Here is a 15,585-nt window from a genome sequence, read left to right on the forward strand (position 1 = left end):
AGAGTAAATATTTTAGGCTTTTTGGTCAGGTATTGTCTTTGGTGTGTCAATTATTCCTCTGGAGAAGGAAATGGCACCCCACTGCAGTATTCTTGCCTGGAGAATCCCATGGACGGAGGAGCCTGGCAGGCTATATAGAGTCACAAAGAGTCAGATATGACTGAGCACACACACACTATTGTAGAGGTAGATATGAGACAAATAAGAGATGAAATAAAGGCAAACTACTGTTTAGTAATGATCTGAGCCACAAGAGCTACACGAAGGGAACACATTAAAACTACATGTGAATACAGATAATTCTAAAGTAAGAAGAACAGGGAGCACAAGGAAGAAAGAAAATTAAAAATTTGTGAGCTATCTCAAACTACCAAGAAAAACTTAATTCAACTGTAGGTGAGAGGCTGGAAACCAGAGCAGAGCAGTTTGGAGTACACCAGTAAAAAACTGAGCCAGTGGTTCCCCTGAATGGTATCAATGACAATTAGAAGAGGCAGAAGTCTATCAGAACCTTAGTTATGTAAGCAGCCTCCAGAGAACTAGGACAAGAACTGCCTCCAAGTCTTTTCCAACTAAACAACCACACACAAATTTAACTCTTTCAATATTAAGTAAAGAGAAACATTTAAATACACAAAAAGCAAACCATTTACTACCTACTAGGTAACTTTATTGAAAGTATCTTGCATTCATGATGGATGCTTTCTGGGTTATGCCACACATTTTAACATTAAAGGTTAAATTATTTTCTACATGCAAGTAGTATGAATAGTTTCCCCCACATGGGATCACTGATTATAAAAAGATGACACACCATATAGGCTATCTTTTTTAACTGAAAAGCTAGCAAACTAATTATTATATCTCCTCCCAAACCACTAACTGAGTAGTAACTGAGCCTTCAAAGCTGAGAGGGTTAAAAATGCAAAAATAAGCCCTCAGACCCAATTAAGGAAGCCCTGCTACATACAGGCTAATGAATACCAGGGGTACTTACTCCTCCAGGAAGATTAAAGACACTCTGATAACCCCACTCAAAGCATTTACCTCAAGTAGCCTTTATCCAGTTTCCAGTTGAATAAAGATAATACGTTGTTAAATTCTATTTCAGAAGGTTTTTTGCAAGTTGCTTTATTTACAACGCCAACTTTAAAAGTCACTGAACTAAAATTAACTGGACAATAAACTAGGCAGAAATTGCTTTACAAAAAGGGAAAGCCCAAAATGCCACTTTCTATAGGGAACCCACAGTTCAATTTTATTCAGAGCAAAGAAAAGAAACTTTCAATCACACTAGAAGAAACTGGGCCTTAAGTTTGGGAACTGTACTGAAACTACACATGCAATGAGGACAACATTCTGCTGATACAATTGACTTGCTGCTGCATTTGTTGACTCTTTTTCTAATATTAACAATTATAAACAAAGCAGTGCAACTAGTATTTGGAATAATCCTTACAGTGTTACAGCATTAGACACGAAATTTCACTTCTCCTCACACCACTGGTTCTCTTTGCGTACCTAGAAGAGACACATATAAGGAAGTACCTTAAGTAGTCTTTACTAAAACCACTACCTAATGATTCATCAATAGCCTGTGAGGTAGGTTAGAAAGACAGACTGAAAACTAGTAAAAAAAAAAAAAAAAAAAAAAACAGATTAAGAGTATACTTTCAGGTTGCCATTCTTTCCTTCCTGAGTTTTTTTATTGTGCCCTGCTGAAATTATCAAAAAAAGCAAAGACAATTGGCAATTACAGCTTTAGTCATGACCTGTGTCAACAAAATCATTCTGATCTATTCATTTCTTCTCAGTACACTAGTTATCCTGGCATACAATCCATAGGGCCTGCTCCTCTGAAGTAAAATACTGATGGTTTACATGTAAGGTCCCAGGTCCAAAACTAGTAACTGCTAAGGAACAAACATCAAACTGCACTATAAGAACTAATTGTTGTTATGCTTATAAAAGATCAGTATCATCTAAGTGCTTAGGCTAAGACACCAGTATATTTTTAGCATACCAAAGGGACCTATTTTCCCTCAAGTAAGGTAAAGACTTCTTGATATAAACACCTCTATTCCTAGCATGCTATGGGTTTTTAGTTTCTTTAAAAGCATTTGATTAAGAACAAGCTGTTAGCTACCTACCTGGGCTTCCTCTTCTTCAGTAAAATCATTTTTGATATTGAATGTCTTTCGAATCTCCTCAGGAGTTTTGCCCTTGATCATATTAGCAACAGTCTTGCAGGTAACATCAAGCAAACCTTTGATGTCTAAATAGTTTGCTGCCTGTAAAGTAATTGTCATTTTTACTATATACTTGATGCTTTAAATCAAATCCAAAGTTAGTGACTAAAATGAACATCTAATTCAGCTTAAAAAGCTAGTCAATTTTAAGAAATTAAAGACTTTGTTAAATCTTAAAGCCCAAAACAGGTCTATCTTGGAAGTATACACTTCAAAGCATATTCTGCTGTCATTAATCTTCTACATCCTTGTGGATTCTGTCTATCTGTTTCACCAGAGACAGATGTTGAGATCTCAACTGAGATTACAATTATGATTGTGGATTTACATACTTATCCTTCTACTGGTTTTGTTTCACTTTCTAGAAATTCTGCTCTTAAAAGTACAAAAACATTTAGGATTCCTATGTCCTCTTAATAATGAACAGATCCTTTATCATTATATAGTGAACCTCTTTAATCCTTTCATTCTTCACCCTGAAATCTAATATAGTCACTCTAGTTTTCTTTTGGTTATTACTGTTAGCATATTTTTTCCACCGTTTATAAACTTAATTGTGTCTTTATATTCAAAGTGAGTTTTTCTGGTAAAAATAGCTAAGTCTTATTTTTCTATCCAATTACTTGTGGTGACCATTTACATCTTTTTATTCTGGTAAAAAGTCACATAATACAAAACATATTACTTTAACCATATTTAACTGCACAGTTCAAGGGCACTAACTACATTCACCCTGCTGTGCAACTCTCACCGTCTTCTATTTCCTGAATTTTTCACTTTCCTAAACTGAAACTCTGTCCTCATTAAACATTTAATTCTCCATTCTCCCTCTCCGTAGACCATTTACATTTAACGTGGTTATTGATACGTAGGTTTAAATATAGCACTGCACAAGTTTAAAGTTAAAATTCAGTATCAATGAATGTAACAAATGAAAAGTGCTAAAGGTTATGCCAAAAATATCCTATACTATGCATTAAAAACATACCAATATAAGTTCAAAGAGTGTCCCTTGGTCAACTTTCAGGAATTCTTGATCCCAAACAGGTATATCATCTGTTCGTTTTTCTTTGTTCTCATCATCCTCAGGAGGAGGAGGATCATCCTTGTGGTGAGTGCACCACTGAATGACCTACAACATAAAAAGTTTATTCTTATGTGGCATTTTATAACAAGGTACTTCCAACTGCTGGGGCAAGTTCATTCCTACACAGGGACTGGCTATACGTCAGCTTGAATAGTTAGTAGCCAAGCTTGACAATCACAACCCTAGAGGATGGAAGATCTTATATAACAGCAAACCAGTAAGGACCTAACAGAAGCAGAAGAGATTAAGAAAAGGTGGCAAGAACACACAGAAGAATTGTACAAAAAAGGTCTTAATTACCCAGATAACCACGGTGGTGTGGTTAGAGTTAGACATCCTGGAGTCTGAAAGTCAAGTGGGCCTTAGGAACAATTACTATGAACAAAGCTAGTGGGGGTGATTGAATTCAAGCTGAGCTATTTCAAATTCTAAAAGATGATGTTGTTAAAGTGCTGCACTCAACCAGCAAATCTATAAAACTCAGCAAAGCCCACAGGACCAGAAAAGGTCAATTTTCATTCCAATCCCAAAGAAAGGAAATGACAAAGAAATGTTCAAACTACTGTACAATTGCATTCATTTCACAGGCTAGCAAGGTTGTGCTCAAAATCCTTCAGGCTAGGCTTCGGCAGTATGTGAACTGAGAACTTCCAGAAATACAAGTTGAATTTAGAAAAGGCAGAAGAACCAAACTGCCAACGTTCGCTGCCTTATGGAGAAAGCAAGAGAATTCCAGAAAAACATCTACTGCTGCTTCAATAACTACACTAAAGCCTTTGAGAATGTGGATTGTAACAAACTGGAAAATTCTTAGAGCGATGGGAGTACCAGATCCCCTTACCTGTCTCTTGAGAAACCTGTATGCGGGTCAAGAAGCAACAGTTAGAACCAGATATGGAGCAACTGGTTCAAAAATGGAAAAGGAGTAGAACAAGGCTGTATATTGCCACCCTGCTTATTTAACTTATATGCAAAGAACATCATGTGAAATGTCAGGCTAGATGAATCACAATCTGGAATAAAGATTGCTGGGAGAAATATCAACAACCTCAGATATGCACATGATACCACTCTAATGACAGACAGTCTCTTGGTGAGGGTGAAAGAGGAGAGTGAAAAAACTGGCTTGAAACTCAATACTCAAAAAACTAAGATCATGGCATCTGGTCCCATCACTTCGTGGCAAATAAAAAAGGGAAAAATGTGGAAGCAGTGACAGATTTTATTTTCTTGGGCTCCAAAATCACTGCAGCCATGAAATTAAAAGATGCTTGCTCCTTGGAAGAAAAGCTATGACAAACCCAGACAGCGTATTAAAAATCAGAGACATCACTTTGCCAGCAAAACTGCTGCTTTTGAATTGTGATGCTGGAGAAGACTCTTGAGAGGAGATCAAACCAGTCAATCCTAAAGGAAATCAACCCTGAATATTCATTAGCTAAAGAAAATAAATCCTGAATACTCATTAGAAGGACTGATGCTGAAACTGAAGCTCCAATACTGTGGCCACCTGATGCGGAAGAGCTGACTCACTGGAAAAGACCCTGATGCTGGGAAAGATTAAAGAGGCAAAAGGAGGATGGGGCGGCAGAGGATGAGATGGTTAGATAGTATCACTGACTCATGAATTTGAGCAAACTCCAGGAGATAGTGGGCTTCCCAGATGGCTCAGTAAAGAATCTGTTTGCAGTGCAGGAGATCTGGGTTCAATTCCTGAGTCGGGAAGGTCTCTGGAGAAGGGAATGGCAACCCATTTCAGTATTCTTGCCTGGAAAATTCCATGGACAGAAGAGCCTGGCAGGCTACAGTTCACAAAGTTGTAAAGAGTTGGACATGACTGAGCAACGAACTCTTTCTCTTTCCAAGAGACAGTGTAGGACAGAGGAGCCTGGAGGCTCCAAGAGGTTGCAATGAGTAGACACGACTTTGTGACTGAACAAAAAGCATGTGGTCAAAAAAATTCATTAAGAACTCCTACAAAGTCTATTAGACTATAAAACGCATTAACCTGGAAAACATTATGTTAAGTGAAATAAGCCAGACACAAAGAATATTCTATGATCCCATTTTTAAAAGATACCCAGTACAGTCAAATTCATACACAGAACACAGAATAGTGATTTTAAGACACTTTTTACCTACACTAGGGACATTAAAAAGACTGGTAACAGCCAATCACAGTGAGAATATGGAAAAATATGCAGTATAGCTGCATCTCATGCCAAGCTCAAGAGAATACATAAAATCCAACTGTGTATGGTTAATGACTCTGAAAACTCCTTAAGAAGGGACCAATTGGAACCAACTATTCCCATCTCTAAACCTAGCCAGTTTTCCCCCTAATATGGAAACTGGATGCCGTTTCTTCAGAAGAGCATTTAATTACACAGCAGGCTCTATTAAGAAGCCACACTCCCTGAAACACTAATATGTAGATGGATGTTTATGCATAGGATAAGGTGATCAACTGAGAAAAAAACAAACCAAAAAAAAGCACGTATCATGTTCTCAAACTCCTTTTGAGGCACACCCACTCAGTAGACAAGCAATCAAAAATATTTTCCTTTTTGCTAACATTATACTATCATATATCAATAATTCAAATCTGCTAATGAAAAACACGTCTTAAATATTCACAGGGTTGGTTAACAAAACAAATACCTTAGTCATAATCTTACTATAGCTTTTTTTTAAGGACACTATATATCTCTATAAAAAGATCACCAAGATATTGCTAATTAAAAAAAGGATACGTATGTATTCACGTGTATAGTTTGCTTCCTTACCTTTTTCAATATTGCTGCATTAACATTTGGCAAGGGGACTGGATCATCATCTCCTTCATCATCCATTCCCAAATCTAAGAAAACAAGTGGGGAGTTGCCATTATTATCTAATTCCATTATAACAATCAGGCTGTTTCAAAAAAGTAATTTGCAAGACCAGTTTATCTGAAAGACTCAAAAAAGTATTTTACTTATTAAAACAAGTTTACCCAAAACTATATAAAAATGTGTGAGTTAACAAATACAGGAATATTATATAAGTAGAGTTCTTAATTAGGAAAAGTGATTTAATAAGTGGGATAACTGGCAACCACTTGGGAAAAAATAAAAGCCAGACTCCTACCCTTACTCTTGATACCAAACTCTCTAGATGGAGATCATTTAGGAAAATAAAACAATGTGAATTATTGTTTTATTTCTCAGAATGTTATGTTAAAATTTGAAGCCCAAATATGTACATACACACACATACACACAACAGATTATGCAGCCACTGACAAAAACAATGCAGGCAGCTCCACACTTACTGGTATGATTCAATATTAAAGTAATATACAGGTTGCTGTAACAAAAAAGTCTTTCATCATTTCTGTAAGGCAAAAATTTTAAAAAGATAGGGTTTTTCTGGAATGACTCAGGAAGTGAATGATTTTCCCAAATTATGTTATTCCTATTCCCAAGCTTTAAAGCATTCTTTTGTGGCATCTTATATCAGAATTATCTCAGTATGAAACTTTATTCCAAAGAACAGCAGTGTCTCAGTTTCTTGGTAGAATAGTTGTTTGGTATTTCTTTGGACGAAAAGTTTCTCTGAATGTATCAACTAAACATCATATGGCACGTTGGGGACACAGGCTTCCAGATGTCATCATAACTTTCAGATTACCAAAGTGGATGCTGAGCTCCAAAGAAAAAACTTAAAGTCTGTTATGTTACTCAGATTCTAAGAAAGAATGTTTTTCAAACCAAATGGGTCTGTCTTCCAGAGTTGCCAAAGAAACGTGTAACAGTGCCAAGATTAAGTCAAAAGTTACTGCATTGCTATACTGGTTGTTTCACAGGATCAGTTATGCTGACACGGCTCAAACTTCTGGGTCCCTAATTTACAGCTATCCTAGGCAGTGAAGAATTAGCTACAAATATCCAAAGAAATCAGAACTGTAGGTGGGAATTGATGCGTAAATCATTCTTAACACTATAAGACTAGCTGAGGTAACCAAGGAATGAATGAGTATTGATGTAGTGAAGAGGTACAATGATTAAGCAAATCCTGGAGAACTGAAGGCTTTAAAAATGGGGAGTTAGGATGTGAGTGAGGAAAGTAGTAAGTATGCTGAATGTCAAATCTAGAAGGGACTGATCAAATGGCAGAAGCTCTCAGTAAGTATAGATGAGAACTGAAATGATGCACCTGACAACATGGAGCTCAATGAGCTTTCTCCAATCAAGTGGTAAAGATGAGAGTAGATTCAAAAAGAATCCTATTTTCCTGTATGCATGCATTCATTCATCTCCCCTCTGCTCTCCACCAATGCCTTTCCCTGATCCCATCTGAGAGTAAAACTACAAAATGACAATATTTCAATTTGGATCAAACCACTTACCCTTTTCTTGAACTAGTATGAAATAGTTTTAAATCAGAGGCGAGAGAAAGAACTTCTACTATGTAATATACATGTGGTTTTGGAAGTGAACATATTACAGGAAATGCAGAAAACCAGCTTGTTTAGAAGATACAAATGTTATTTGGAAGCCTTAACTCATGTTAGAAATAAGGGCCTTATAGTTGTAATGATCCACTTCTCTAGCACTTAAACCAAGAATTTGCAATGTTTTTTTGCTAACAGAAGGCTCAAGTACCAACAGTCATTCCTTTAAGCTATTTAGTTTCAAGAATGTCTGAAAAACACTTGTATCCTGATACCACACCCTGGACCTGAAGAAATCAGTCAATTCATGTGTACACATGACACTTTTACTTCTGATTTTACAGTGATTAGATTTCATTTCAATTCACTCCAGTCCTCAAGAGACTAGATTTCTACATAAACCACTGGTACTTTAGATGAAGCCATTCACCTCCAAAGCCCAAAGACTATGGGAAGAAATGAACTGTTGCTGTCTACTATTCACTTGCTTCAGTGATCAAAGTTGACATGGAAAACCCAAGAAGTCCTATGTTCGTTCTAACTGGCAAATACTTCTTTGAAGCAGCAAAGGACCGATTAGGGTGCCAGGCACCAACTAAGATGAAGTAAAGAACACTTTCATTGCCAAAGCCAAGTATTTAGGCAGTAATTCTGGTATCAGTTTCTCCATCTTCTAGATAAAGCCTTACTCATCTGCCTTTAGGAATACTTGGTTAGCTTTCACATTCCTATGTGACCATACCACAGTTCATTCATTCAACACGTACTTGGTGAACAGTGATTGTGGGATGTATCAAGGGGTTTACAACTTAACTGAAGTAATCCATGTAAGTTAACCAGTGTACAGGACTGGTTAACCACATAGTTAAGTGCCACATTACTGTCGTCAATTGCCAAACTAAAAAACTGAAAAATCTCAAAGTATGTTCAGATTTTATTTTCTTTTAAAAAAAACAGAAGACAAACCTTCTGCCTCTCAGCTTCCATCTCTACCACACCTAGTATCTGACTTGTTAGAAGTCTAAATTATCTCTGAAATCCTAACTGATCAGTCTTCAATCTGATAATCCTCCCTTTTCCCTTGGCTTTCACAAATCCTACTCCAGGTTCTCCACTTCTGACTTTTCCACTCCTAACACCCCACCCTGCCTCAATATGGCCACTTGCCAATCTCATTTACTTACACACACACACACACACCCCATACAAAGTAAGTCGATCTCCAGTGATCTATAACTCAGGGACCAAGAGCCAACAGTCAATTGACCAGTAGGTTATTACAAAGATCTTTTGAGGGAATCTCTTACACAACATGTTCAAGCTCAAAGTCATTTACTTTCCATTCCCCTCAAACTTGTTACTCAGCTCTATCAAGTACAGCATCACAATCACAACCCCAACAAAAAAACCTCAAATTTTAAACACATCCTGTCTCAGTTTACCTCAGAATGCTCTGCCAAAACATCTTTACTAGTTTGAAGTATCACCTCACTAGGACTACACACTATACTCTCTCCACAAGCCTAAAGAATAACAGCAGCCAAGATGTTTCCATAGCACCGCTTGGACTAATGCATTAATTATATCATGTGACCGTTGAGTATCCATAAATTTTGGTATTCACAGAGGGTCCTGAAACCAATCCCTTGCAGATATGGGGACAACTGTACTAAAGAACATTTTTACCACTCTAAGTATTTTTCTCCACCAGTTCTAGAAACTGATTTGTGTATCTCCATATATTATTGATGTCTACCAACCCAATGATATTAGTAAGAGATCCATGTTAATAGTAAAAGTTTTAAAACGCTTCAGGATTTGTTTTCTTGCCTTCTTTATGTAGTGTTCATGCTCTGCAGTTTCAAAGGAATGACAAAATAAAAGGGAAAACTTGGTTTAAAAAAAACACCTTGGTTTTTTTTTACTTGGTTTACAATCTACTCAGTTTACTCCCTCTGTTGAAACAAGGTGTTCTATTTAACTACCATATATAAGGTATCTTTTTACAAAGGCTTTAGTTTTTGCCATTAGAAATGTGAATGCAAATTTACTTGGAAGAGAAATGAGCCATTATCTGAGTCTTGGAAATCATTTCCATATTATTAATAGCCTACAATATTATCTACTTAATAAGAGAAAAAACTAACTCAGAAAATGCTGAAAAAATTACCTCTATCAGATAGATGTAGTTAATACTTTAAAGAAAAAACTTTACCTCTTCATACCCTTGAGCAATTTTGACAGAATGTTACTTCCAGACTATGTTTACAGGTTATATCAAACTACATATTTCTTCCCCTTTCCCCTGACCCAGGTTTTCTAATAAACTTACCTTCCAACATAGTCTTGATGGTCACAGATTGTTTTGCAATTTCAACATCAACTTCGAATATCTCTCCATCAGAGCTCTGCAACTTAATTGAAGGCATCTAAAAAAAAGGTATCATACCGAATTTGAAAAAGAGGTAATACTTCTATATGGCATTTCATCAACTGTAGCCTGTTAGAGCCCTTCCAACTCATTAACCATAAAATCCTAAGGACCTATAGTATATAACACTGTAAACACTCTGATTATTCACAGGCTAGCACACAAAGGTAGAAACCTTTTTTCTAAGTATAACTCCTAGGTACAGAAGCTTTTCACACCTGCTCTCACTGGTTTAAGATTTAGAATAAATAATTTATAATTCTGATGCAAAATACATCTAAAATGGACTTACTGACTCTGCCTTTCTGCTCTCACTGACTACCCCTATTTGAATAGTTAACTGCCACTATTAACCACCTGCACACCTGAGATCAGATCAGATCAGATCAGTCACTCAGTCATGTCCGACTCTTTGCGACCCCATGAATCGCAGCACGCCAGGCCTCCCTGTCCATCACCAACTCCCGGAGTTCACTGAGACTCAAGTCCATCGAGTCAGTGATGCCATCCAGCCATCTCATCCTCTGTCATCCCCTTCTCCTCCTGCCCCCAATCCCTCCCAAAGCTACCAAATAAGATAGTAATTTTCCCAGCAGTGAGACTTGTCAGTGAAAAATGAGTTCAGATCTAAAGAGTAGATCAGGATATACTTATGTTTGGATCAATGCAAGACCATATACAAGTGAATATAATATTTAATGAGAAGATGTTGTCCTAATGACTTAAACATAATTAACTTAAATTTTCTTTTTATCTTTCATTATTACTGACTGTCCACGTATCCCCAGTTTAAGATCTTCCAAAATCCTCAGAGTAATAACCTATTATTTGCTCCAAAAAAAATTTATTAACTCAACGTTAATTATGAGTCATTAGGAAAAGGACACCTCTTACATAAAATTAAACAATTCAAAAGAGCTGAATTCTGACAAAAATTTTTTTTAAAAAAAACCTCTTTAAAATTGAAACGTTCTAAGCGTCTAAGCCAGCAATTTCTTACCATCTTCAGATTTTTGGGTGAGTGGTTCAGGGAAGAGGGTAATGGCAGCAATACCTGACCCTAAAAATTCAAGACCTCTTTCAATTTCAAGTATAAATTTTTCAATCCTGTGACATCATTACAACTTAAAAACATAGAATTTGACACTGAAAACACCGATTGAACCTTTGTTAGGGTCCCAAGACTTAAAACCCATTAAAACAGTTAAAATATTCATTCTGCTTTCCCCAGATAAGTATCCCCATTTCCCAAAGAGACAAATTAGCACAAGGAAGCAAAAAGGTAAAGTTGTTTTAAAACAAGCCATTGAAATACCCAGCTCTCCCTCATCCATGGTTGGAGAGAACCAGATTTCATTTTTCATTTCACAAATATGTCTGTTTTCTCCATGTTGCTCAGTACCTGCCAATAATGCAGTTGTCAAGTTCCATGGGTAAAGACCCAGAGCAGAGGACCTTCTCTGTAACAAGGTGCTAACAAAAGGTATCCCCAAAAGAAGTATTTTAATGTGAGTTCAATTTCTAATTATGAAACATTCTTTGTTGTTTTTTTTTACTTTCCATGTACTGGAGTGAAAATTATTAGACAACCCCAAGTCCGGCAAAACAGCTGATAAAATTACGTTTAAGCATATTTCAAATGACTTTCGATAAACAGCAAGATCTGCTTACTCACAGTCAAATTCGTGTATTAGGTTACTTTTAAAGGAGTTGAGATCTTACTCAACAGCAAGGAAGCAATCGCTTAATCTGTAATTCGATGCCCTTTGTAACACTAAACTTGATACTCAAATAAATTTTTTTAGGGTCAAACATCTGGAATTCAGAGCAAAATTTAATAATGGATGAAATTTTGTTTGAAATGCTTTCAAGACTATTCCTTCAATTCCTTATGCTCCGGTATTTGTAAATTAAATCACCCTCTATGAGGTAGGTTTTATAGAGGAAAAAGAGGGAAAAGCCTGTTTTAAGTGACTCGAAATTCTAACACCTTTTAGGGGGTAGAATGAAACCTGCATTGCTCTATAACACAGAAACCTTCTACTATAATAAGGCTCTGATGAAAAAAATTCATGACCCCAAATCTAAGCGTGAAGTCTCCATTAAAAAGTGAACCAAAGCAGGGAATGAATATCCTTTCAAAAAAAAGCCAGGCACCTGGAGTTAACGCACCTAAAAAACCACACCACTATGACGATGGCATCTGCTATTACAACAACCGTTTCAGCAATCCCTAGCTGTGGTAAAACAGAAATATTCTGAAGGAGCAGGCGGCTCTCTGTCAAGATTCGGTCCCAGCAGTTAGGTAGGACCGGTGACTAGTGACGCCAGATACACAGGCGAGAAAGGATGTGAACCAAGAATCCAGCGTTCCCGGACTACCACTGCCACGCTCGCTCCGGACACCAAAACAATAAACATGGACACACGCCCACACTCACGACAACCCCTGGAACTCCATTAAAAGCCCCACCGCCACCCTCGCCCTGGGTCCTGGGGCCGGCAGGTTTACGGACAAGGGAGGCCCCCGGCCCCAGACTGGGCCTGCAGCCGAACACCGCGGCGGCTGATGGTCGCCCCGTGGAGAGGAGGCCCAATCCCAGGCTCGACTCGCACCTTCTCCCTCCCGCCCGCCGGGCACTCACCGGGGCGCCGTGAAGACGCGCGACTAGAGGCCGCCTCCTCGAGTCGAACCGAGGGGTGGGAGAACTGGGCCCGCTGGCACCTCCCGGAGAATGGGGGTCGACAACTGTTCCACCAGGCCTGAGGTGAGGCCAGGCCCAGGTGCCTCCCGCCTCCTCCTGGCCAAAGCCCTAACGGTATGACCACCAGCTCGCAACCCGCCCCTTCCAGCCCCGTCGGCGTCCACTTACGGTGGTAGGGCTCAAGGAGATGGCGGGCCGGAGGCTGAAGTGAGCAGGGCAACGTCGTCAAACAACAACACTGAAAAGCGGAGAACAAGGCCACTACAGCGCGGCGGGGCGGCGCGGCGTCGGCCTTTATAGGAGCGGGCGCAGGCGCCGAGGACCCTGGGGCCCGTGACGTCACAGAACCGGCGGGGCTGGCCGGCGAGATCGCCTGACGGCAGGCGGAGGCCAACGGGACGGGCAAGGTGGAGACGCGGCTGGGCGAGGTCCGGCGGGCCTTGATTCTCACCCACTTCCTCGAAAGCTCGGCTCGCTCTCCTCAAAACAGGAACGGCGAACTGGCTGCGGTAAATCACGGTCTGCAGGGGTCCTTCAGGCGGGGGTGTCCTAAACTGAATTAAAGACCCAGGTCTTGAAAAGCCTAAAAGCCACGGGCGTAGGGGAAGGAGGGGGAAGGGAGTGAACTGGGAGGAGAAGGGTGGGGATAGAGGTGGGGAAGGGGGGTTTGAGGGAGGAAGAGGTGTTCTTGGGTGGGTGATGTTTGGGAGGGGCTGTGACTCCCTTTCAGGGTAGGGAAACTGGGACTCAGAATGGAGCTGGCAGGCAGCGTTGTGAGATTCTGCTTAGGGCCTCCGTGCCCTCCCCTGAACCTAACATGAGTTACCTCACTCTTCACAATAATCCATATGGTGAAATATCGTTATTCCCTTTTTTATTTGTGAGGGAACAGGTTCAGAACGAGGCAGTGCAAGGAGTTTTTGATACTCTTAACCCGTATTTCCTGCCAAGGACTTCTGAAGAGGCCTCTAGTCCAAAATAACCAGGGAGAGCCCAAGTCTAGAGTGGAGGTCTCAACCGGTGAATATCCGTTCTGCATAAGTGTATTGAGCCTGGGGCGGGAGTTGGGGGGTGGGGGCGAGGACTGGGGAAGAGCTCTGCAGCAAACTAGGCAGCCAGAGTCCAACCCGCTCTGAACACTTGTGTGGGATGCTCCCTGATAATTTTGCTTTGGATGAACCCAACCCTTAAGACACGACTGAGCGACTGAACTGAACTGAACTGAACCCATAAGGGAAAGGGATAAGTCTGAAAATTCCCACCCCCACCCTCGCCAGTCAGGGACTTTGACCCTACCCTGCTCTGCCTAGGGAACAACAGCCACCCCACCCCAGGAGACAAGGCGCCAGCTCACCTAACCAACAAGCACGTGACTGGTATTCTTGACGCCAAAGAGACAAAAGACACTTCCACACAGGGGCCCCTAAAGAAAGCAGAGGCCCACAGCTCTTGTGGGATGGGACTGGGCAGGGAGGCCAAGCAGCTCCTTGGGTTACCAGGTCTTTGTCTGCAAGCTGTGGTATCCAGTGTCTGCCAGGTGCCACAGCTGATGACAGGAAGATCAAAGGACCTGCAGGCCTCATACTTTTTTTTATCACAGCACAACCCTGCCCTCACTAGCTCCAGTTTCTGGTCTCCTAGTCAAGGCCCACTGGAGTCCCTTTGCTCCCCTGCTTACAGCATACCAGGTGGCACCGGCTAGTCTTGTTGAGCATACTAATCAGTGCCAATCACACATCTAATCTGAAGATCCCACACAGGGCCTGGCATAAAGTAAGAGTATGCTTTTTCCAAGTATGTCTGTGCTCCCTCAGCATTAGAATCACAAAGAGAATCTTTTTTTTTAAAATTTTTGTGATGTACACCATTGTTAAAGTCTTTATTGAATTTGTTACAGTATTGTTTCTATTTTGGCTTTTTGGCCGGAGACATGTGGTATTTTAGCTCCCTGACCAGGGACGCTCCCTTTGCATTGGAAGGTGAAGTCTTAACCAGGGAACTCCCTGAAAGTCTTGTTTTTTAAATGCAGATCTTATTACTCTTACAGCTATCCTTGCATAGATTATCTCAGGAAAGATAAACAAGTAGTTGTTTGCCTCAGGGGAGGGGAACTAGGTGAAGAGAGAAGATCCATATAAATCCATATAAATGTATGACATATTCAAAATTTTCTTTACTTCAAAAAAATTGGCATCAGGTCAAGAAAAATGAGGATTCCTGGGTCCAGTCTTGATCTAATGAATCAGACTCCCTGGGGGCAGGTTTTTCTGCCTTTGAACAAGTTCTCTCAAGTGATTCTTAAAGGGTAAGTTGAGAAACCACTATGGTAGGAACTCAGTGATGAAGCACTGCTAAGAAGGGGCCAGCAGTGTCTGTCAAGGGTGACTCATTTAGCTTCACATTTTCTGAATCAACCTTACCTTCCACTCAGGAGAGATAAGACAGTTGCAGGACTGTGAGCTACAGGCTGGGGAACACGAATTTCCACTCATTTATACATAATCACTGGAGAAGGAAATGACAGTCCACTCCAGTATTCTTGCCTGGAGAATCCCATGGACAGAGAAGCCTGATGAGCTGCAGTCCATAGGGTTGCATAGAGTCGGACACGACTAAAGCAACTTAGCACATATACATAATCACCAGATCAGAAAGGACTGGCCTCCACACAGTCCCCT

At 40.0% G+C, this 15,585-nt stretch overlaps 1 protein-coding gene across 1 annotated transcript; it reads right to left on the minus strand.

Annotated features, from left to right (window-relative positions):
* Window positions 1-1,110: 1,110 nt before the first annotated feature.
* SKP1 (S-phase kinase associated protein 1) lies at window positions 1,111-13,177 on the minus strand. Its single transcript, NM_001034781.2, is given in 6 exon segments — window positions 1,111-1,521; window positions 2,151-2,291; window positions 3,238-3,381; window positions 6,123-6,196; window positions 10,104-10,200; window positions 13,076-13,177. Coding segments are annotated over 5 exon segments (492 nt in total). The 5' UTR covers window positions 13,076-13,177; the 3' UTR covers window positions 1,111-1,485.
* Window positions 13,178-15,585: the final 2,408 nt, after the last annotated feature.

Source organism: Bos taurus, chromosome 7, assembly GCF_002263795.3.
Source record: "Bos taurus isolate L1 Dominette 01449 registration number 42190680 breed Hereford chromosome 7, ARS-UCD2.0, whole genome shotgun sequence".
NCBI lineage: Eukaryota > Metazoa > Chordata > Mammalia > Artiodactyla > Bovidae > Bos > Bos taurus.